Source organism: Xiphophorus couchianus, chromosome 13 (assembly GCF_001444195.1).
Source record: "Xiphophorus couchianus chromosome 13, X_couchianus-1.0, whole genome shotgun sequence".
In the NCBI taxonomy this organism is placed as follows: domain Eukaryota; kingdom Metazoa; phylum Chordata; class Actinopteri; order Cyprinodontiformes; family Poeciliidae; genus Xiphophorus; species Xiphophorus couchianus.
In genome coordinates, this window is record NC_040240.1 from 13,782,673 (window position 1) to 13,807,886 (window position 25,214).

The 25,214-nt window shown below is 38.2% G+C and overlaps 1 protein-coding gene across 3 annotated transcripts; it reads left to right on the forward strand.

The window, feature by feature from the left end:
• Positions 1-545: 545 nt before the first annotated feature.
• LOC114156650 (zinc finger protein 516-like) lies at positions 546-20,902 on the forward strand. Of its 3 annotated transcripts, XM_028037204.1 has the most exons (7): positions 546-828; positions 7,754-7,831; positions 7,975-8,063; positions 12,639-14,117; positions 14,581-15,843; positions 16,999-17,063; positions 19,308-20,902. In XM_028037204.1, the coding sequence occupies exons 4-7, from the start codon at positions 12,812-12,814 to the stop codon at positions 19,356-19,358; spliced, it is 2,685 nt and encodes an 894-aa protein (XP_027893005.1). In that variant the 5' UTR covers positions 546-828; positions 7,754-7,831; positions 7,975-8,063; positions 12,639-12,811; the 3' UTR covers positions 19,359-20,902. The 3 variants fall into 3 exon arrangements, with proteins under 3 accessions (XP_027893005.1, XP_027893004.1, XP_027893006.1); XM_028037203.1 differs by lacking the exon at positions 7,975-8,063; XM_028037205.1 differs by lacking the exons at positions 7,754-7,831; positions 7,975-8,063.
• Positions 20,903-25,214: the final 4,312 nt, after the last annotated feature.

A 25,214-nucleotide genomic window follows, 5' to 3' on the forward strand; every position in this document is an offset into this window, starting at 1 on the left:
CTAATTGAACTTTCTGTTGAAGAGGGTTAAATTACTTCTGCTGTGATCTGGCAACTTAATAGGAAATAACTTGATCTTCAACAGAACCCACTGTCCCTCCCTAACAATATTAGCTAATAAGGAAAACAATAATAATAATAATAATAATAATAAAAATAAAACTGTAGGAGATAATAGATACTCTTTCAATTATTCATTAAGTAACTTTATTATTTAATTGTAGCATAGTTGACCTTCAATAGTGCTCAACATTCTTTAAATTTGTTTTGTTATTTAGGGATCACATTCATGACCTCCTAATTGAAGGTTGACGACCCCCAGTGGGATCCCCACCCCATGTTTTAGAACCGCTGTTCTAAACTAAAACTACCTTAATCTAATCTGAACCTCCGCGCACGCGCCCCCCCCCCCCCTCCACACACCCCTTCCGCCCTCCACACCAGCGAATGGGACAGACCCGCGCGCTCACGCACGTATCACTGTTGCTCGTTAATAACGTTAATAACGTTACCTCTCGCGTCACTCACGTCCCCCCCCCCCCCCCCTTCACCCTCCTCCCAACAACAACGGTCTGCCGCTGCCGCCGCGGAGCCTCCTGAGGACGGAACTGCGGTTCAGGTGCACCGCTGTGATTTAAATAACAACTCAAGTTTATGTTAGCGTTGCGAGAGGAGAAGGAGACGAGGGGAGATTAGCACAGTGCTGAAAGACAGCTCTCTGATTTTGTCGACAAGTGTTTATCCGCTGAAGGGAGCTCGCCATTGTTTTATCTGTGATGGGATTCCTTCAGGAGCAACCTGCCGCCTGACGTTAACTCCCCCGCTGGAGGTAAGAGCTGAAGCTAGGCGACAGTTAACTGACAAAAACACAGTGTTTCCTTGAGGCGCAGGACGGCGTGCTGGCTGGGACACTTCGCTATTGGAGTTAGTGTCGGCGAAAGTTAACTACAACATCCCATCTAACTATTATGACTGTCAGTTCAGTTACCAGTGCGGCACTCGGCGAAGTCCCACTTTATAGCCCACTCAAACAGCCGTTGCAGGAATAATTGGCGATTAATCACACGTTTGTGAGCGTCTTTGTTGCACCAGCAATAAGCGAACATGTTCAACGCTGCTGAACGTGTGTTAGGTGAGCGCAAACGGGACAGACAACAAGGCTGCCATTGTACCGGATCAGAGGCGGATTAACGGAATTCCTTTTCTCTGCACTGTCTGAACGGCCTCCAGCCTCTCTCTCTCTGGTCTCTGTCGGTGCTGGATGTTTTGAGAAGCTCTCACCTCTTGAACTTTTTAGAAACTAAACTTGAACTCCATCAGCAGATATGCACACACTAATCAGTTGATAGATGTCAAAATGAAGGTGTTGGGGAAACATGTGGATGGGGACAATGCTTTTAAAAGGCATTAGCTTCCTGAATTGTGATCCAAACACAAGAAGACTTACAACTGTAACTTAATGTGCATTTTTCTTAATTGGTAACTTATTAATAGTGTAAAATACTATGTATAACTATACATAGTATAGTTATACATACTATGTAATAATGTGAGGGATGTTTATAGAGTCTTCAGGATTCAACAATAAATATCAAACAACCAAGAACATGTAGATTTAGAAATAAAGTTATAGTATTTTCAAATTCCTGAAATTCTAGGGTTTTTGTTTAAAAGGTTGCGATCCAAAATAGTATATTTATCACAAAATTGACAAGTTTTCTATATATTTTAAGATTTTTGCCATGAATCACTCAGCAAATATTCTTTGATCAATGTTCTTGTTTTTTCAGTGGTTATATTAAACTGTTAACTGTTTTCTAAAAGTCCACCATTGATGCAGAAGGTCAAAGTTTGTCACAAATATGATATTTGTAAATTGTGCTGCTATCTTGCCAGGTCCCTCTTAAAAACACTGTAGACTTCAGTGAGGTTTTTTTTATCTGGTTAAGTGTTATTATTAGAAAATTGTATTTTCACATTTTAAAAACAGGAAAAGAGAACTTGTATAAAACAAAAATGCTTTCTCCTTGGATCTTTTTATAAGAGCAAACATTTTAAATTGCTACCTGAACAGTAAGTGTCAGAAAAGTGAGTGCACTGAAGCGACATATTGATTGACTTGTGGAACTTAAGTTTGGTTTTAAAAAGTTTGATTTTGTGCCCCAGCTACGACAGAAAGTAAATAATTTAAAAAATGAATTCTGAATTCCTATTTTGTTATCATTCACCATACTTAAAACTTTAATATGCAAGTGTTCTTGTTTTTAGAATAAAATGAAATGAAATGAAACAAAAACTGCAGCCAGCGACTCCGTTCTCGTTTAAACAGAAGTGGTTTCAGTGGAATCATAACGATTAGTTGCTATCCAGTCGCTGATTTACACGTCTCCAATGATTGGAGAGTCTCTGACAACGTGTTTTCATCATAAAATTAAAAATGTCTTAAGTAATTCTTGTCATGATGCTCTTATAAGTTTGTAAATGGTCTACAGAAAATAACTGCTTTGTATTCTTGACCATTTGTTTTATCTACAAGGAATAGGTCAGGCTTTTTAGCATCAGTGAATGACTCTCTTGGTGTCTTTATTTAGCATAAAGCCAGAGCAATGTGCTCAGAGGCTGGAGCTAATGACAGGTCACAGAGGGGCCAAGATCATCGTGAACTTCTACCTGTCTTGAACTTCAAAGTTTGAACTTCACAAAGTTTTTTTGTCACAGCTGTTTAATGAACCTTCAAACCATCAATATTTTTGCTTTATTTTCATTTTACATAATGTATTCTCTTTACCTGTTCAACACAGTAATATCACTTGTGGCAGACTACCTCCTATCTTAATTTCCTATGTCAGTAGTTAAAAGTTTCTTTGTAATTAACGTGCATATGCAAACTGGAGTGTGATCATTAAAAACAGTTTGCATAATTTGAAATGACTTTTTATTTGGATTGGAATTTGTTTACAATGGTAGATTTCCACTTTCATGTGGACTAACTGTTCATTTCAGCCTCTTAGACCTTCTAATATGGATTTATACTAAATGAAGATGCAAAGAGAGTTATATACAGAAGGCAAGATATTTACTGATATTTGACTTAGATTCAAAAATCAAAAGTTATCAATTTATTGATATAGTTTTAATAGGCTTTAATATTGAATGCATTAAAAAACAGGTTTCATTTGTTTTGTTTCTGGCTGTTGCTGTTTTTCTTGGTGCTTTAAGGCTTTTTTCACATAATTATGAAAAATGTTTTTATAGGAGTGTAAAAACTGACATGTTGCTTCCATAAACATCCAGATGTTATATTAGTTGTGGCCTTTTACAATCCACTACTCACTGGAAATAAACAAATAGGCCCAGATTTTTCGTTTCTTACTCCTCCTCCCTTCCCCTGCGTAAATTTGCACAACATGCACCATCCCCAGCTCTCCCCTCCTCCCCTGCAGTATGTGGCTGACCAACATGTGGGGAGGTAATCCCAGCTATTAGGGTAATCTCCTCAGCATGACGATCAATAGGGGAGGGTGTGCTGCCCGACTACCAGACAAGAGTTGTGGTGTGGGGAGGGGGACAAAATTTGTGCTAAAGAAAAATGATTTAATCATCTAGATTAGGTCAGGAGACGAAGGGGCTGGACAAAGGGGGAAGGGTGCAGACAGAGGCGACAGGAGGATGTGAGGGGGTGAGGCCATCTCGACTTTGGAACAAGATCTATTTGGTGACAATGGACTGAAAAATTCTGGTTTCAGGAGCAGATGAAGGCAACAGCAACTGGCAGTATAGTGCTTGAGACAAGACTGCTGCTACAGATACTGGGCAGAAATGTTAAAAGTAAGAGTTAGCTGTGTCTAAGTCTTTAAAATTCTAACTTAAAGCTAAAATCCTAATGGAGACAGCTTCAATAAAAGTAGATTTAAAAGTTGGTGAAACAGACCAAAATATTTCTTTGAGTTATTTGCATTGTAGTTCAAATATAGGCTGCACTTAGGGCTAATTTACAGAGTAAATCAAAATTAGGCAAACTAGCCAGACTGTAGTTTGTTATTCTAAGGAGTTTGACCTCAAAAAGATATGAATACATTTTTTAAAATTCTAAACATGGCTCCATGTTGCTTTACAAATTCTGAATTATTCCAAAAATCATACTACCTTCCTTAAATGTGGTTCCACCACCGTTATCAGGTAGGCATGGACAAGTCAAAATATAGCAAGGTTTTAAAGATTTCAATACTATTCTGATAGTTTAAAGTCTTTTTAATGAGATTCCAGAGAAGGAGCTGCAGTGACTGGAGCTCTCTCCAAACTGTGTGGAGCAAAGCATAAAGCAGTTCTACCCCTCCTAAACCTGCTGCTGCACACTACTGGTTAGCTTACTGAAGGAACACTATTACACCTTTCCCATGCTTATAAGACAGAAATGGTGTTACTACTTTTGGTGTGTTTTGTGATTTTTTTTAATGTTTATATTTCTGATGTTTGTGTGCAACACTCTGGGGTAATTGGCATAATAAGTTTTAAACCATTATTAAAATTGTGACCGAGTTGTTTTCTGACAAGAGGGAGTTTGGAAATGACTTATTTCCCATCAGAAAGTTGTTTTCCCCAATGATACAGACACCAAATGAACACTGTGCAGGTCTCAAGCAGAAGTGGGAGTGCTTGATTAAAGAAAAAAAAAGAAAAAACACACACACACCACTTAACAGTTATTGGTGGTATTCATTATAATATTCTATAAGAATGATGCCATAATTTCTTGACATCAGGGTTATGGAAAATAATGGAAAATTGAATTTGACTTGGTAAATCTCTCTGTAAAGTGGCCTGGTTTGACTTCTGTTTTATAGCAGTGCTATAAAAATAGAGTAACTGAATTTATTGCTTCATTGTTTTACTACATCTGTTTTAAGACAGTAAAAAGATAATAAACATCATACACAAACCAAAAGAATCACTTTACTTAGCACATCTCATGCAACATACATCCAAAGAAAAATACCAAAAATACATTTTAAAAAGTTAAAATAAAACTAGAAAGAAAGGTTTCTATCCAGGAATTTCATTGAAATATACCAGATCAAGATAAGTATGGAAAAGGAAAATAGAGCTTTGTATTTGAAGATGTCATGTATTTCTTTCCATCCATCCATCCATCCATCCATCCACTAACCCCAACCACTCTTGTACAACAACACACAACAACTTCAAGGAATTAATGGTGTTTCCCAGTTGACTTTTTTCTTAAATTTTAACATTATGCCCAACTTAAACCTGTTTCCTTTGGAAAGCGATTTGATTTTCCAAATGTGCTAAGCAACTGGCACATGTAAAATAAGAATACATAAAATAATTTCTTCAAACACAGATTCAACATATCAGTGCAATACTACTCATTTGCACTGACTAAACTAACAGAATGGATAATTCATTTATTACATAAAAAAAATCGCAAAGGTCAGTGCTGGTGAGGAACTGAAAAAGATCAACATTTTTCATACGCATTTTTGAAGTATCACATTAGAAACAGTTGATGAAAATGGCAAGATTGGAAAAAAAAAAGACTTGCTCAATCTTGCAAAGCGTTTTTATGCTTGGTGGCTTTTGGCTTTTCCGAAAAACAGTTAATTCGCAAATTTGTGTAAAAGAAAAGAAGGAAGGGGAACTTCCTCTTTAAGTCTCCAGCGGAGGAGCTGGAGTTCAAACACTGGCATAGTGTCCAGATGGAAGATGGAAGGGATGAGTAAGGCGTTCACAGATCCCTTCTGTTTGGTCCCATTGAGACAGAGGGAGACGAGATTGGATGAGTCTGAGGGAATCAGGTTACTATCGGCCCATTCTATTCCAGAGAAACGCTGGTGTAAAAGATGCAACACCCCGATGGGAAACCTAATCCGGACCCTCCTGCCAGCTGTCATTCTTTTGCTCTTGGGTAAAATCGCAGAGTAGCTATCACCTTACCTTTCTTAAAACCCTACTTTAATCATGAGCGAAAATGGGAAATTACTCACATGTTCTTACAGATCAGCATTTACTTTGTAACTTGAGAGTTTTGAGAGAACAATTTGCTGTATATCACAAGTACAATGGCTTGAAAGTCATTTTAATCCTCTTAAGACACAAGCGTGAGACACTAACTTGTTTTTCATTTATGAAGGAACTGTGTGAAGCAGCACTGCAAAATATAGTATTAACTTAAAATTTGTTTTAGCAAAGTTCAGGAAAACCATATTAGGCTGAAAAGAAATGAGAAATAAAGTAAATGCTAAAACCAAAGAGCAGACAGCGAAACTTAAATTCACAATAGTAAAGGGTTAAAAAAAACAGATTTAAAAAATTGTACTTAAATTATTTTGTATTTTGAAGTTTTCCCCTCCATTTATTGCTATTGTAGGACTCGGTTTGGGGTTCAGGGTTGCAGAGGCTGCAGTTTTGAGTAATCTGCATGTTCTTTTGCATGCAGAATAACAGTTAATCTCAGTATAGAGCTGAAATCAGGGCCACAAAAGAGAGAAATACTTTAATGGGATTTAGTAATTTGCAAAGCAAAAGCCAGCATCTCCTGGTGAACATCAGGCATACAAGAATAAGAGACAATCATAAATAACTCATAAAAACTAAGTTAAAACTGGAACTGTCATAACTAAAGAAAATTTAAAAAAACAACAGAAAATGAATTACTTGTAAACTGTAAATATCATACCTGGCTAAAGTGATGTTTATATATGGTTTGATTTTTTCAGCTTCACTTCCAGAATGGCATGTAACTGAGTTTTATTTGGACATTGAAAAAAGAAAAAAGTGTATTTTAGATGGTTCATGTTGTTTATTGATCTGATAGTTTTGTTGATCTGAGAAGCCTCTGTTTTTGCTGAATTTGCTGTTCAGTTTCCTGTCCGTCTGTCCTCAGTTGTTAGTGTAGGGAAGAGCTGCACAGAGAGCAGCTGAAACTAGTGTTTCAGCTGCACACTAGTTTCAGCTGCTCATAAATCAGTCATAAGTCTTATGATTTATGACTGTTAAATCATAAGATTTAACAGTCATTAAATCTTATGATGTTGAAAGGAAAGTGTTATGTTATTAAATCTAAAATTTTTCCCCAAGGCATTATTAAGAGGAATTATGCTGAATTATCTAGACATAAAAATATGCATATACATAACTGATGGTACTTTAATGACAAATGTTTTTGTACAAAATAATTTATTAATATACTTAAATGTTTACCTTATGATTAATCTTTATATTGTCGAAAAATGGGGAAGTTGTAAAAAGACAATAAATTTTTATTGCCATAGATAAGTTCAAGGATAAATTCTGCTTACATTGTGATATCCATTCTGTAATTTTAATCTTTGGCAGGTTCTCTTTGTTTCTCTAACATTCACATCATTTATCTTAGATGAAAAGACTTGAGATTTCCTCCTGAGGATAGGAGCACAGACGATTGTGTGTGGATGTGGTGGATTGGGGGTGGGATGCTGTAAAAAGACACAAACCAGAGTGACAGAGACACATAAAGGGAGACAGTGTGAGTCTGAGTTGACCTTGGCATGATAATCTAATCCCTGTCGAGAGTGCTTTTTTTAGAGAGCAACTTAATGCTAGCAGATTATACTCCAGTGTCTCCCACACTAGCCAATACACACAGAAAACAGAATAGGTCCACAGTGGATCCCTCAACCCACCACAGGTGAACTCTAATATTTGAAAATACCCTTAAATATGTCATCCTTCCATCTTTTCTTTTCTGCTTTCAGAGGCAGTCCTTTGTTCATCTCTAAGGTCTGTAATCTACATCTGCATCAGATATTTGGCTATCCGGTCTAACCTTTGCAGTGAGTATTTTCTGTCATTTCTTTGTCCTGTTATGGATACCTCTTAATGCACTACGGGGGCATCCATGATAAAAGGCCACTCATGGAGCAGCTCATGTCATGCAGTGAAGAGTAATCCCTATATATGTTGTGTAACCAAGCAGAGAGCTGCATGAGGAGGGGGATGGGCACCAGCGTGCACAAGTTTGTCCGTGCCTGTGACTGCTGAGCTCATGGCTGTCTAATCTTTTAGGTACATTAGGCTGTTCACCAACAGTAGACTATTACTTCACTGTTTACCTTTCAATTACAGGAAGTCACTCTAGAAGCATTGTAAATCTTCAGTAAGATTTACTTCAGTAAGATTTTCTGTGATCAGAAAATTTGGGTTGTGCTTATCAAATATGTTACAATGCTTACCTGAATTTTGTACAGTGGGATGCTGGCTGAACAGAGAAAGTATCTTGTTTCTATGACTTAGTACGCTTTTGATGTATTTATAAGAAAAAAGCTGTAGGAAACATAAGTCCTGTTGAAATCGTAGGAAAATCCCTCATTAAACTGGACGTCACCTCAAATATTTAGCCCATTACCAAGTCTTTTGAAGCATTTTTGTAGTTCTTGGGCCTTGTGACATGTCAGATATGTGATGTTGAACACAACTGGCGAAGGAACCATTATTAAACTCACTTCTTCTGAAAGAAGTGAGTTTAAAGTAGGCCAGCTAGGTATCATGAACTGATACGCCAAAAAGATGCACTGCATTTACACATCTTGGACCTTTACTATGTTGTCCCATTACAACCTCAATCTTTTATTTATTTCATAGATTTTATGTGATAGTCCAGCTCAAACTATTACCTGATTTTTAAGTAGAAGAGACCGATGGTTCGCAAAAGCATTTATAAAAACCTGAAGAGTGGTTAGCATTTCACTCAATATTATTTTTCTGATATCCTTGAATAAAACTCAAGGCAACCAATTATCTTCAAAATTTGCTTAATTAGTAGATAGTGTGTAATTTATTGTTAGTATAAATCCAGCTGTTGCATGAAGTCCTCTGAGAAGTATGTTTAATAAACAGCATCAGGAGTGTGAAAGGATTCCTCTGTTTGTGCTTTTATGATTTAGCTTTTCAATTGAATGTTATTTTGAGACAAAGATATATTGGGTAAATCCAAAAAGGATGTCTTAAACAAAGATTTAATTTTTAAATGAATCAAGCTATCCAAACCAACACAATGTAATAAATACTTCCCTCCTAAACGTAGTAAATGGTTATATTATTCTTGGCGACAACAACTGCATGACCTAAGTGCTTACAAACTGACAACAGATTGTAGGAGACTGACCACTCCTCTGTTTGTTACCTCAAGACCTGAAATGCTGTTTAATACTAAATGTATTGGGACATCTTGGGGATCATTAAGGCATTATTTGGCAAATGTCACACAGGCTGTTGTGTTCTTTTTGATTAGTAGTGCCTGAGCACAAAACCCGATGATGGAGATCAGTTTGGTCTTCTCTCTGTAATAAAACAGCTGTGACTATTGACCATAACTGAAGCAAGTGAGGTATGGATTTAGATGTTGTTCTTGGTTCTTTGAATGAAACTATTTGCCAAGGAAGATTCATATTTATTGTTCCTCAATTTCTTTTGATCAAGACCTGTTGTGTTGGTATTTAGGATATTTTAGCCTTCTTTATGTTGCCAGAGATGTTTCTTTATGTCATTCTTTTTTCTACAATTCTGGCAAGTATCAAGCATGAGAATGGCTAGCAAAATTTAACTCAGTTTTCAAAATCTTTCCCTTAATAAATAAGTGTCATCACTTGAAATCAGAGTTTTCTGACTCGTATGAAAAAAAAATATCAGAAAATAGCAATCAGTTTAGTGTGACAAAAGCAAAGACAGAAGAAATCTGTAAGCAGGCTCTTTTCCTTCTGAGGGTGGATGGAGTGCAGTTTAGAGGATTTGCCAAATTTGAAAAATTGGACCTTAAAGTTGGATATATAAATCTAACCTTCACTCTTTGACTGCTTTTAGCAAATACTCACCCTCGGTTTATGTGCTGGTTTTGTTTGCTGCTTCAGCTGTGTTAGTGGAAACGGGCAGGATTACTGGACACAAAGCGTAGATGTGAGGTGAGGCTTAGTGAGCGACTATGGCTTTGAACACTAGCATAAGGACAGTCACATGCTATCTCCAGTCAGGGGTATGTTGGCACCGACTTGTGGATGTGAATATTTGGACGACTTCAGCACAAACACACAGGCACTGAGACAGGCTCATTCTGGGGGCATTTTAGCAAACATTTGCGCATCATTTTTTCACTTGTATGCCAATCCTGGGTTAAATAAAACAGAGACATTTATTTTAAAATCAAATTAAAATATGATTCATTCATTCTTGGGAGTGTCACGCAGAATAAGGGAGATGCTATTTTCTGTCCACAGCAGCAACCGGACACACAGGCGGCGCACAAACATACGACCCACCGAAAGCGGATATTTTCACACACATCGCAGCACACAGGCTCTCAGCATCCATGCCCTGACCATAGGGAGTTTGTGCTGAGCTGGTTGGGACGTCAGGATGAATCAATGCGAGGACAGCTGACTGGACATGCCTATTCATCTGCCAAAGAAAAGAGAGAGGAAAAAAAAGGGGGAGCAAGGGATTCTAAAAGAAATGAGCCGAGCCCTGAAGCAACACGTTTTGTGTGCATTACTTATTTTATCCTTCAGAGAACACTTAATGTTTTTGGAGTGGAAAGAGAGGAAGTGGACAGTTGAATAGGGTTTTTTTTTGTACATGTAAATGTGGGCTGCTGTGACAAAGACATAAGGTCCTTATGTTATACTGTCAATGCGCCTAACGCCATACTGATGGCCCGTTTATACCCATCTGTTGCCATCAGCCCTCTGACTTTATCCCCATTGTGTTAACTCGTTTCATTCGCCTTAACATTAAACCCTTAATTGCCGCCCCCCAGTTTCTCTTGCACATGCCCCCCAGTGCTCTTATAGACAGTGTGCCGCATTGCCTGTGCACTAATCTGGTAGCGTCTGCCTACAAAACACCTGCCATATCCAAAAAGACCCTCTGAGCCCCTCCATCCACCCATGCCAGTGTGAGCGGATCAGCATAGATGACAACATGCATGTAGGCAGATGCGCCTGTGGATGCAGATAATAAGACAGCCAAATGACTTCGAAGTTAAAATACAAATCTTGTTTTTTTTTTCTCACATTTGTGAACTGAAATAAGAGTTGTTGGGGTTTTTTTCGCCCCTCCTATTTGCTCAGACATATATTGGAAGAGAGTGACGTAGAGGCCCAGGCCTCTTTCATTTAACAATAACTCCCTGGACCCCCTAATGAGGGTTGAGGGCCAGACTTGAGGCGATGTGACAGTTCTGGTGCTGCCAACACAATAGCAGGTTTCTCTTTTGACTGCCTGGTTGGCTGTACACCACAAAGTATCTTCTTTGACTAAAAGAGTCCAACAAATGCTGATATTTGCATAAAATATATGTCTGACCCTGCCTGTCGGGGTTAGAACTTTTCTTGTGGAGTACGATAACGGTGCTGTTCCACTGTTCTGTGATTAGAGGATTTCTATGCTGTAATTCTTTGAAATAAAGACGTTTAGTAAATAATAAAACTAAATGAATAAAGTTAACGTTGGTCTTCATGAGTAAGTCACTATTTCACAGCAGTTGCTCCAGAAATATCTCTCTGTCTCTGCCTGTTTTACTCTGTGAGTTTCTGAAATCAAGTTTGTTGATAGCGGTTTATTGATTGGGAATTAGAGTGGATGGCCCCTGAGGGTTCATCCTGGTTGGGCCAGGAATGAATACATCTCTTCATGCTTCACCTCACACACTCAATTTAGGCATAGGAAACCAAAGGACTGATAGACATGCATGTTGAGACACTGACCCGCGCTCTAATATGTACAGACAGGCATCGTTCATCTACTGTGGGACAAAAACACTGTCCCAGTATCAGTTGGATGCAGACGCATGAAATTGCTTTTGTCATTGTTGGGGTGTGTTTTCGCTTAAAATAGAGCTGTACACTTGCTGGAAAAGATGTAAATGCAATACTATTGCTAAAAATTGCAATAATGAAACTGATTGTGATTAAGCCTCATTTTCTGTAGACATTTCTTTCTTTTCTATTACACAATATCCCCACAACTCTCCATAAGCTTTAGCATGTCAGTCACTAAAGAAACACCTGTGTTGCTGCCATTAACCTAGGGCCATTCAAATAGCTAAATACACTGTAAACATCAAAAGCATGACTTCATAACATGTGGAATTACATGTCCTAACAATTATTACATCCAAGCAGTTCTTTGTGACTGCTATATTTACCACAGAGCTTTTGCAAGGACAATTGGGATTTGATATGTTGTGCAGCTCTGCTCTAAAACTTTGCATTAGGAAAAGGACCCAACCAACAATTCATATGTGAATCAATTACATTGTTCTGTAACTATTATCTAGTAATACCAATATTATTATATACTTTTTTATAAGTAACAGTAGAAATGTTTGTGTATGGGACTTCTAAAACACAAATGTTAATTTTACGCTAATCATATTATTGAAAACTGCAAACAGCTGTGATTTATTTATCTTTTTTACCTTATGGTGATGATAATGCTAGTGATGAAGATAATCATTGGAAACACAGTGTTTTGCACATTTTATCAAGTTACTTCTACTTTTATACAAATCTGAAAAGTGACATTTGTATTCACCTTCAGATTTTAAGATCTGTCAGGTTGTTAACATTAATATTCTTTCATTTTCAGGTAAATTACTGGAAACATACTTTCTTCAGAGGTCGGGATGGACCTTAAAGCAGAGTCTTTTTTAAGATTCCAGATGCCAGCTTTGAGAACTTGATGACTTTTCTGGGTTAAACGTTGACGATTCATCAGATTAACTACACAGCTGCTAACCCGTGAGATTTTTACAAAAAGTAATGGAGACAGAGGAGAAAGAGGATGTATCACAAAAACAAGCTTTAAGTACAAAAGAAGTGGAAGAAGATGCAACAATGTGCCACACATGTGGAGTGTGTGGTCGTAGTTTTCCTCTGCTCAGCTCTCTCTCTCAGCACATGAGACGACACACACGGGAGAAGCCGTATAAGTGTCCCTACTGTGAGCACCGGACAGCGCAGAAAGGCAGCCTGAAGGCTCACATCCGAAGCCATAAACTGGGCCTACTCAGCAAAAACTCTGGAGACAATGAGGTGAAAGAAGATAAGGAACAGAAAGATGAGCCTGATGTTCTTGACCTCCCTGAAGTCATCAGCACATCTGACAAAGCTCATCACATCAATGGGAAGGTGAAGAAGAAAGTAACAAAGAAAAAAGTTAAAAGTAAAAATGGGATTGAGTTTGGAGACAGGCCTTTCTCCTGCATCTTTTGCGGCCAAGTTTTCCCTCAGGTATTGCTCCTTAAATCCCACATTAAGCTGCACCACGGTTCCCATGATCATGGATGCCGCATTTGTGGACGACGCTTCCGCCAAGCATGGTTCCTCCAAAGCCACATGCGCATTCATCGGGTCAAAGCACAGCTTCAAGGCAGTAAAAACAATGAGCTGCCTGCCACAATCAATGGGACTCCTCAGGACCCAGCGTCACTGATAAACGAAGAGTGCCTCTACGAGCTCTGCGCCGGCTGCGGGAACTTCTTCAAAGACCGCACCACATTGCGGGTTCATGAAAAGCTGCATAATCTGAACCCAAATCCAAAAATTGAAGACCTGATGCCCTCTGAGTTGCAAGTTCATAAGAAGCACTTTTTGGAACTCCTGAACCTCAAAAGTGCTAACTCTAAAGAACCACCAGAGGAAAAATTTCAGGGTGGAAGAATTCAAGAGCTAGACCCAGTTTGTAGTTACCAAGCCTGGCAGTTAGCTACAAGGGGACGACTAGTGGAGTCCTCTGAAAAATGTCTGGGCTGGGAGGAGAGACTGGCTGATGCAGAAGTGGCATATGACACAGAGAAAGGAGAATACGTACCCCTGAAGCAGGAAAAGAAGAGGAAACAAACTGACAGCTCCAACTCTAGTGTCAAGAAGAAGAAGGGTGATACAGGCTACGATCACACCCCTAACACTCTGAATCACGGCAGAAGTGGAGACAAAAAGATTTTCCAAAAAGACCGTATCATTTTGAATGGACTCGGTCAAGCGTTTTATGAGGCACTGCAGACAAAGAAGGTCAGAGAACAATCATCTAAGCAGAGTAAGAACATCAGGAGCCAAGAGCATGGAGGTGAGCCTAGAAAAACACTCACACTGTCGTTCTGTAGACCTGAAATTATGTTTGCAAGATTAAAATTGGAAAATTGAAAGCAGACAGCTGCTTAAAAGAAATGTCTTTGTTACGCTGCTCTCTGTAAGGTTAGGTTAGAACGAGACACCCATCAAGGTGAAGTTTCAAAACTCAACCATGGTGTAGTCTTTTGTCACTAAAGGGGTAGTCGCCCTCTAGTGGATTTATAATTGAATTACACCAGCTGTTGCAGCATTGAACAGATGGATTTGAGCCTATTTTCAGAGTGAAACAACAAGCCTATGTTATTTTTGTTGTAAGTTTGAAGTTAATACATGGTTCTAGATGTTTAATCCCTTCATTTATCATAAATAGGAGGCAAGTTAAAGTCATTGGTTTCCTGGAACTGACTTGGTTTTAGGCTTATTATAAAACTGTTTTGAACTTCTTCTTCTTCGTACAGATAAAAAGTCCTACTCCTGTGAGTACTGTGATTTCCAGACTGATGACTCCTCACTGCTCAGGTCCCACCTATACAACCATCGCCTCGGCCCCTGCAGCAAACAGAGCACCACTACTGGCAACATCAGTAAAAGTGGTTCTTCGAAATATATGGACTACCTCAGGAGCAGGAGTGTGTTGCTCAGTCAGCCATATTGGAATCAGTACACATATCCTCCTGGTCAGAAGTTTGCAGAGGGAAACATTAAGATGGAAAACTCAAACGGGATTGAGATGAAAGAGGAGGTACACACTGGTGGCGAAAATTTCAGTCTTCTTAATCTTTCTTCATCCTCTGCTGCTGTTGAAAATTCAAATTATCTGGTAAAAACGGAGGGCCTGGTGCAACATCAGTGTCTATACTGCTCGCACACTAGCAATTACCCAGAAGTCCTGTGGATTCATCAGCGTGTCACCCACAGGGTGGATGGCAGCAGCTCTGTAGCACCAAAGTGGGCACCCTGCATTAGCATTTTAAAGAGTTTGAAAGCGGGTTCTTCTCAATGGAGGCGCACAGGACCTCCACCGTTCCTTGAAGGCAAGGACTGCCCAGCTTTACCCACTCCACGAACACAGCGTACACAACCTCCAGGTGTCACAGCCCAAACCAGCAGCAAGGTCTCATCCTCAAAAATCCAGTCAAGCATCCCAAAGCCCAAGCGTCACCCGAAGGACTCACATTCCTCAGATGCAACACACTCTCGTGGGAAGGTTGTGTTCCAACCTCAAAGGAAGTCTGGTGAACATAAACGAGTTGTAGATAGTGTAAGTAAAGCCTCCATTGCCCAGGTTACTTCTATAAACAGTTCTGTGCACACCAAGAGTCTCTCGAACTTCCAAACTTCAAGCAGCCCCAAGCACAGAGGCAACAGAGTTGCTGTGGAGGGTGTCTTTCCCCAGGAGGGTTTGGGGTTTATGTTAGCAAGAAATCAAAGTGGGACTTCTTCTAACACAGCAGCAGACAAAACCTACTCCCGAAGGCAATCATGGGACTTTTCCTCTGGTCTTAAAGGCCCTGATCTTTGGGCAGCCATGAACATGTGGGGGCTACATGGTGGGAAAGCCTATTTAGAGCCACACCTTTTTGCTCAGGGAAAGAGTGACTCAACAGGAGACACCCCTAAGGAGATGGACCTTTTAAGTCTTTTGAAGCGCTACAGTCCCCATGAGCTGGCAGCTCTTTATCAGCACTGGGGATATGTCGATCCAAGACTGGATCCACAAGGTAAGAGTTTTATGAGCCAAACTAACTAGAATGACTGAGAGATGGAAAAGAAAAAGGATTTATTCAAAATATACTGTCTACAACTATTCACTCGTTTCCTCATTTGTCATAGTAACAAACTTGAGTTTATTATAGTGAGATTTGATAAGCCAGCACAAATTAATGCATAAATATGAAGTGGAAGGAAATTATGTTTTACCAAAACAATCTGTAAAGTTATACATTTGTCTTCAGCCAAGTACTTTGTAGCATCACTTTTTGCTAGTCACAGCTGTATGTCTATTGAGGTGTGTAGAACTTTGCACATCTAGAATGAATTTTTTGTCAATTCTTGGCAACACAGCTCAGACTCAGTAAAGCTGGATCTGTGAACATTGACTTTAAACACCTACTGCTGATTGCCAACTGGAATTAAGTCTGAATTTTGATGACCATATTTGAGTTTCAACTCTTAACTTACCTCTAGTAGGTCACATCAGATGACCACTCACACTCAGGTTCTCCTGGAGGTTAAAGGGGGTTTCTCCTCACGACTGTCCCTAAATTCATCCTCAACATGTGGGATTGCTGCAAAGTTAACAACTTAATGCAACTGACTGTCCATTGATGGTACATGAATGATTGCTAAAACTCAGAGGCTCAGTGGAGTCTGCTAGGTTTCTTCATATAGAAAACTTTTTACCATTTTTAATATTAAACTAAAGAAAACACAATCAAATTAGAATGTCTTTAAATATATTGGTACGATTGGATTGATTTTATGTTTCTGTAAAAAAAAAATTATATGTGATGTGCCATGACGCAACATTTGATGTGAAATGGCGCTATATTGAATTTAATTGAATTTGTTTGTAAAGAATTTTGAAAAACAAAACTCCCTTCCCCTTCACAATATTAAATTTTTTTGTGTTCTATCACACAAAATCCCAGTAAAATGGACCAATGCTTGTGACCATAATATTTGGGGTAGGAATACTTTTGCAAGACACTGGGCTAAAATATTACAACTCGTTTTGTTTGGGGTTTTTTAGTGTATGCAGATCACTATTAATGTCTTATGGTTTGTCAGCATGATGCCTTTGCTAAGTTTCTGAACCATGCAGGATTTGAGATACAGTATTTATGTTTAATTGCTGTTTTAAAATCCTTTTACAGCAACACTGCAGTTGAATGGAAGTTTTGGGAATGAAGTTCATTCTTCCACTGAATCTTCCAAACAGGTATTCCAAACTTTTCCTAAACAAAAACTCCTTAAATCTAAATGTTTTAAAAATAAAACTGTTATTTAGAATAGAATAGAGTAGAATAGAATAGAATAGAATAGCACGTCAATTTTACTTGACGTGCTATATGTCAATTGTATTCAAGAATCACTTTTTGGGCTCAGTCCAAACACAATATCACACCATTCAGGTAGAACTTTTTCTTAAAATTAATTTTACTTTTAAAAATGACTCATTAAAAAAAATCTTCAACTTATATGTTCCCAATTGTGTAAAAAAACTGTACTACTGTATATAAAAACATAACACACTGACATTGGCATAAGAGCGGCACAACTCTATGGCCATTGAGATCATGCAGACTGTGGATTGCTGTGTTGATCTGATGACGAGGGTTTAATAACTGTGTTTAGAATAATAAGGCACTTCAGAAAGATTGAAGTGGCACTGGTGGTTTTGACTCCTCGGATATTTTTTTAAGGGTGAGCAAACATATCTGTGCTTTGATCCAGTGTGAATTGTTTAAAACAATAGTGTAAACTGAAGTTATTTCTTGTCCAAATTATTAAATTCATTATAATAAACCATTTTTAACTTAAATGAATGTTATATCTGGGCTTGCAGGGCATTGATGATTGTGGAAGTAGCTGATTTTGAAAAGCACAATCCTTTTCCCTGAGCAAATATTGAAGATGAAAGTCAGATTGCACATTGCGTATCACTAATTTAAACTACCGATTATAACCGAGTATCAAAATAAATCAGATATGTTATCATTTTTGTGTCATATGTTTTGCCTTCTAAGACATCCTAATCATTTAGGTTCGAGAACAGCACAGAAATCCCTAATTTCCTCAAACGTCTCTGCAGCAGCACTGTGTGCCTGCTCTGCTGTCTGTTCTTCGTCTCTGTCCGAGTACAGCCTGTCATCCCCGTGCACACTCGTGTCTGCAGATGCACTTCTGTCTGTGTGCGTAGCTGTCAGCTCTTGCAACCTGGCTGCCGCTTTCCTTCACCATGCGTAAGGGAGGCTGACAGGAACGAGGCAAACAAATAATAAAAAGACATCGTCGGTCCCCCCTCGGGGTAAAGCTCACCCGGCGTCTCCATATGTTGTGTCAGTTAGGCCTGTCACTCAGGCCTACCGTCATGACACCTACAACTGCTTACTTTCTCCTCTGTTCCCTCTTTAAATCAGTTTGTCTCAAACTTTTCAGCCTTTGCTTCCACTTAAAGGCAGACATTTCTCCTAACCACGCTGCCTTAACAAGACCACACAGATGGGTCAGGTTTCACTTTAATTACAAATGAATAAATAAATCATTTCTCTGTTTTTGTTTTGGCTTGAGAAATGTGGGAGACTGAGCATTTTTTCAAAAATAATAATTATTAAATATTAGAACAATATGATGTACAGTATTGTAAAGACAGCTTTTCTCCTTCATAGATTTCATTTTTTTTGTCACACATAAATGTTTCAGATCAGCTATCCATGATTTATCTGTACCCACTTATCCTTATATGGTCCCTAGGGGCCAGGTTGCCAGTCCATCACAGGGCCACAGAGACACACACACAGAATAAATGACCACACATACCCATAGCAAGCGTTTGAGATGATAGATTTTTTTTTTTACCGTGGAGAAGCTTTAGCCCTCCCTTTTTTGCACAATCTTTTCTTAATTAGGCAGTTAATTAAGAAATTTCCTAATTAATTTCTTAGGCAGGTTCGTAGGAAAACTCTCCAATATATTGAAGACTTACACAGACATAAATAGCCTGTGTATAACGTTATGTTTCAAGCTTTGAATTAGATATAAATTCAAACTTTGACTACGCCAATCCATCCACCTTCATTTAGATTTTTGAGCCCCACTTTCAGTGCTGCCTCATTTAAAGCAACACTTTCTTTAACGTAGAAATACATGAGCTTTTACTCAGAAAAGTCATGTAAGGTGGTGAAAGGGTATAATGTGCAGAATTAGTATGCTGGATTTCCAGAACCACTGACATGTCTATGGCCTAGGATACACACTCCACACTCTGAGAACCGCTACCTCACAGGAACATGAAGCAGTCTTTGCCCAAACAGCAGTAGATGTTGTACTTTTAACTTTTACTTTACAAATAAATAAATAATAATAAAAATATATATATATATGTATATATATTTTTTAAACGACAGTTATTCCAACACAGGTGTGTGTGTGATGTAACCTCTGAGCTTTCTGTCTCCTGCAGAAGAGCAGCCGCTCCACTCCGTCTTCAGGATCTCTGCATAAAGGAACGTGAGGTTCTGCTGCTGATCTCCGCTGCCACCATCCTACCTGCTGAATATAAACATATGTTGTTCTTTGAAGGAAGCAGCTAAAAATGCAGAGGCAACTGTGAAAAATGCACAATTTATTGGAAGCAATGAGGTCAATTCTTTACTTTGCAACATGATTATTTTATTTGAGGTCTTCCGCATGTTTTCTTTGCTCGGTAAACCTTTAGATGATGATAGCTGATGTGCACACATGGTGAGGTGTTTGGAAACTTTGTAGAGATAATGCTAAAGTCCAGATGGAAATAAAATGTGTTGCTTCAGTCGTGTAGCTACATAGAAGATGTCTTTAGTTGTAGTGATACTGTAAAACGGATCCGTCAAAACAACAGAAAAGGCGTAATACCATGTAAGGATTGAAAAACACTCTTACTGCAAAAATGTATTATTCATTGTATATCACTGTCATGTTTCAGTTTGTTGTTTCATCTCCTGTAAATGTTTTTGTTTTTAATATTATTATCTTTGCTAAGTTTGTTATTGTTACCACTTTCAGAATTACAGATAAACTAACATCACTTCAGATTTGAACCTAAGTCCACCAATAAACTCTGACATGAGAGGAGGGATGTGCAGCTCAATGTGCCAGTTCATGATTCACTTTTATATGAGGCATAGTTGTGGTACTGTATGGTTTCTATTTTTAGACCCAATCTGTTTAGATTGTACCCATAAATTGTTGCCCATCATACAGCTAGTCTGTAGCGTCCAAAAAGGTGCCCGCCGTTATACGTTCAGATTTAAATTACAAATGCAGTATTTGCCTCTGTGTTTCAGTTAGATTGATTCTGTGAACATCTAGTCGTCTTTCATACTTTGTATGTGACGTAGCGACTGAATGCTGTGATTTATTTTTCTAGAATTAAAAATGGTAGTGAAAAACAGTTTATACTGATGTGATTCCTACAAGCCTCCGCTAGTTAAGCTACTGAAAAAAAAAAAAAAGTATGGTATGTATTCATTTTTAATAATTCACTTTACTCTCCTTTTGTGTTCCATGTGTACTCTGTTTGCTGGTTTCTTCTAGTATGTTTACATTTTAGTACATCTCATTTATCTTATCCCTTACATAAAATGTCTATGCATTTGACAAAGCCATAAGCGTATGATTGTTGGGAGATCCAAAGAGCACACAACTATTACAATGAGTGTTAGCAGAAAATATATTCTCCTTGTTGATAAATATTGTAAATGGACTTTTACTTTAGGGGCTTTTTCTTTTCTAAAAGTGAAATTTAAGAACCCATAGATACTTGATATTTGTAGAGAGAAAACAAAAATTGTGGAGGGCCGCTTTCTGAAACAACAGGAAATGGTGAGCCACTGTTTTTCATACAAATCCAAACATTTAGCAAACATCAAGCTTTAAATTGAGCTCTGAGTGGTTTCATTTTTGTGACTGTAAACATGTTTCGTAGGTAATTATGTTGGTATCAGAAGGAATATTTTCAACAGCTTCAGTGTGTTTGTAAAATTATTTGAATAAAGTTGATTAATGTTGATTTATATACACAGTGTTTTTGGTACGTTTTATAATACATCTGTGTGTCCTTTTTTGGGTAATATTAGAAGAGCAAATGCAATAGTATTGTTTGTAGTGCAGTGTAAATATGTCATGTCAATATCTTTTGCATTTAATCACTATTTGCGGCGAATTCTTACATGACCAGATTAAAGTACTACATGTGCTAGTAACATAACCCAACAGTAAATTTTTGTTTTCGTCTCTTTAAAACCAAAAAAGAAGCAAAGATATATATTTTCTATAAATAAAAAGTCGAATTGATGGATCTATCCACATATCCATGTGGTAGCTCATGTCGTAAATTACATAGTGCGGTTTTTAAATTAGAAATCAGATTTAAAAATCAAATTGTTAGAGAGCATATATCAATAATTACTGACTTACTAATAATAACTGAGGATTATCTTGTGCCTTACTTTCTGTTTTACATAAGCTTAAAGGTGTTAAGATGATAGTAATGATTAGGAGGTTCATCCTTGTTGCAGTTTTACTTCTACCAGCAGATGGCAGACTACATCAACAAATGAGGCAAAAGCTTTCCAGTTCACATTGCACTCAGAGTTTAGGTATTTTTCCTTACTTGGTCTTCATCTATGATTTCAGTCTTCTTTGCTCTACAGTTTTGTGAAAACCGCCAACTTTAGACCTTATTCAAAACCAAATCAACATCGACTCCCTCAAAGTTGGTTTACAATGGTACATTTAATCATTTATGTTCAGCACCTGTAGTTGCTTAGCTCACAAGTCATGGTCCCACACATGACTCACATCCAAGTGCAGCTCTGAGCCCACTGGTGAGCCCACATGTCCCTGTCACCATGCATTTGCCAGCTACTTGTGTTATGTCTTGCTGGAGTGACAGCATCAGTTATGCTGCCTGCGAGACATCACGGATCATGTTCGCTGTGCCACCAGCAAGAGAGCTGCGACGCGGAGACGGCCACAGGGTCTCGGAGTAGATAATGTCAGGCTACTCGGAGCGGATAGAGCTGCTGTGGGATATGCCGTCTGACAGGGAGACGCCTGCACGTCACCGAGCTGAGCGGGGAGACGTTCTGGTGGCCGATGGGACTGACGGCTGTCACGATCCATTCCCTACATTTTGTATTTCTGCAAAAGCAAAAGACTCGGTTCAAGAGTCAGTGTTTTCCTCCATGCTGCAAGTCATTTTGATGTTTTGAGTTCAAATAATATTCGGTGCACTCGTTAATATTTGTGGAACAAAACTGTGTCAGATTTGATTAAGCAAATTAGCTTTGGAGTGACACTGTCTCGGTTTAAGATCTTTAAACATCACTGAAGCTCCAGCAAGAACACAGCAGGATAAAAACATTCAGGGTCTCCTCAGGCAGGTGGTCAACAGGAAGTAGATTTCACCGACCACACCATGCAACTGAAAATCCTATTTTTAACACCCTGACGGTTAGAGCAATTAAAAACACATTTATGAAACATAAAATACTAACATCAGCAGGATATGAACATTTTTACAGTGAAGAGACTATTTCTGTAAATCGGTGGTGAATTGCACATGAAAAAGAGTCGAAATAAAGAAAATATTTCAACTTTATTTCATGTGCAAGTTCGCCATATTGTCTATGGCTTATGGTAAGCAAAAAAGGGGAGTTCAAGTGTCATTCTCTCAATTGCTTTCTAGCTGCTCTAAATCAAAAGGCCAGATTTGTGGAGGCGATACACTAATTCTTATTCCAGTTGACTTGTGAATCTCTACAGCTCTTCCAAAGAGCCAAGAGTCCCTTGGCTTCTTCTCTAACTCTTCCTGTCTTGTTCTGTCTCAGACGTTTTGCAGTTGTGCCATACAATTTATAGTTTTAGATGTCTGTCTGCTGTGTTCATTCATCTTCATGATGCTGTTTGCTCAGTAATTTTCTCTCACAAATGCCTGATATTTTCAGAGGACAGCTGGATTTATACCGAGATTTATTTACTAACATGTGGTTGCTCTGGATACTATTTAGAAGTATAATAATACCATTGCATTGCAGATCTTTATAAAGTAACTTGAAAAATATGCACAATTTTCTTACACTTTATAACCATGTGCACTGTTAAGTTTTTTACATTACTAAATGTAAAATACTTTTTACATTTACACACAAATATGTAAAATACAAATATATGGATTTTATAAGAATTATTTGTGTCATTATTTTATCAGTTAATGCAGACAAAAGTCTGCAAAAAAAATAAATACATCAAAATAGAAAAGCAACAACTAATTTACAAAATGTCAGGAACACAATATAAATCCCTCAAGATTTTTAGTAGAATAAAGCATTCAGCAACGGCTGCTTCTCCTTTAATAGTTCGATTTGTAAATTCGTAAAAGAAAACGTTGAATCAAACAAAGCTTGACCAAGGTTAGGCTTAGTGGAGATATTGTTATGAAAGACATTTATATGCAGCAACAACCCGCTGCTGTGGCAGCACGATCAGAGCCAAGCAGGAAGAAGCAGGTATATCCATCAGATTAACACACAGTAATGTCTTCCTGCTCTGGCCTCCAGCATCAGTAATTTATCAATGCAAAGCTAATAGCATCAATATGAATCTAACTAAAAATCAATATTTCATTATCTAATTGTTAGTGGGAATGAAGAGGGATGATTGTGGGAGAAAAAGCGTCAGAGAGCATCTGGAGTTCACAGAGACATCTGGAGGACAAACTCATACCGGAGCTGCACTCTGTTCCAGGCACGAGGGAAAGAGGAGGAATTACTTTGACTTTTCTTTAAAAAAATAATAATAATAATAATAATATCAAATATTTAGTTGTACAATGCTCCTAAAAGGTTAAAGTTGTGCTAGGGAATGTGCCAAACAAACAATGCTGCAGTCTGAGCTGGAGCATTAAAAATACAGACACATGAAACTGGCACAATCATCCCGGGCCTCTTACATCCATAACTTATATGTTGGGAAAAGTCAATAGGATCCAGTCTGGGAAACCAGCAGAAAATCCATTCCGTTTCATCCTTTCTGTAGCTTTTACGCCGAGCATTGGCAACCGAAAGAATCAGAAACAAACAGTGTATGTATTTTTTCATAAAACCTTTAGCCAGAAGTGCATCTGATTTTTCTTTTACTAAGGTTTTCTACTCTTCCAGCCTTTGTCATGTTCAACTCTCTTAATTGGGTTAGTTTGCACATGAGATAAGAGGCAGGAGGGCACCTTTAGCATATGTAATTAAATGCAAAATGGTGACCATCAAATCAATTTTTACTTTATTGATGCGACAATAATAAGATTATTGATGAGATTATTAACTCAAACACAATGCTGAGTTAATTCCTTCCTGGTCCTCCCTTATGACTCATCCTCTTGTTGCATTTTGATTATTTTAATTAGTATTCAAAGTCCTTGAACTTTTCACAAGTTATAATGTTACAACTGTTAACTCGAATGTGTGTTTTTGTGCAGTAGACCATCAACCAGAATGATTTTGGGGGTTTTCTCCGCTGCCTTTGCACATCTAGAGCAAAATTTATTCCCAGTGTTCTTTGCAAATACAAATTCATTGGACTTAGGTCTGGACGTTGACTGGGCCATGTTGTTGCCCTCAAGTATTTCACACCCTCTTACTGTTTTTCTTCCAGGATCCCCTTTTCATGGAGCTCCATCCATCATCAAACATCTTCTTCTACATGCTTGCTGTGTTTCCTACATAGTTTATGACAAACTGCAACTTTACTCTTCCATAAAGTATAGATCTTTGGCGTGCAAGGCTAATAGTTGTCATGTTAACAGACTTTCCCTGCTGCCGTCCCAGAATTTGTTTGGTCTGTTTGGATGCTTCTCTGATTGTGCATGTTTCAGAATAATCCTCTCCTTGCTCATGCAGGTGGCTGGTCATGTTTTGGTTGGACTACCACTGAGCCACGCCCTTTCCATTCTCACATAAACTGAATTCTGCTAGAACTTTATCCCTGATCCGACTCCTCTGTTGTTCATCATGCCGTTTGTTCGGTTCTGTTTTCTAAGCTTTTCACAGAACAGCTGTACTTGTGCAGAGATTTAATTACAAATAGTTTCACTAATTAAGTGATATCTGAAGGAAAATAGTTGCAGTGATTTTTAGAGTAAGGTGACCTGAACAATGTATGACAAGCTTCGTGATGACCTATCGCATGAAATCCCAATAAGATACATTACAGTTTTTGCTTATAGCACGACAAAATGTAGACAAGCTCAAGGGGGATCTGCAACTAAGATCAGATAAGTTTTTGCACTTGTGGAAGTGATGTCGGTTGGTTAGGAAAGGAATTATATTTGTTA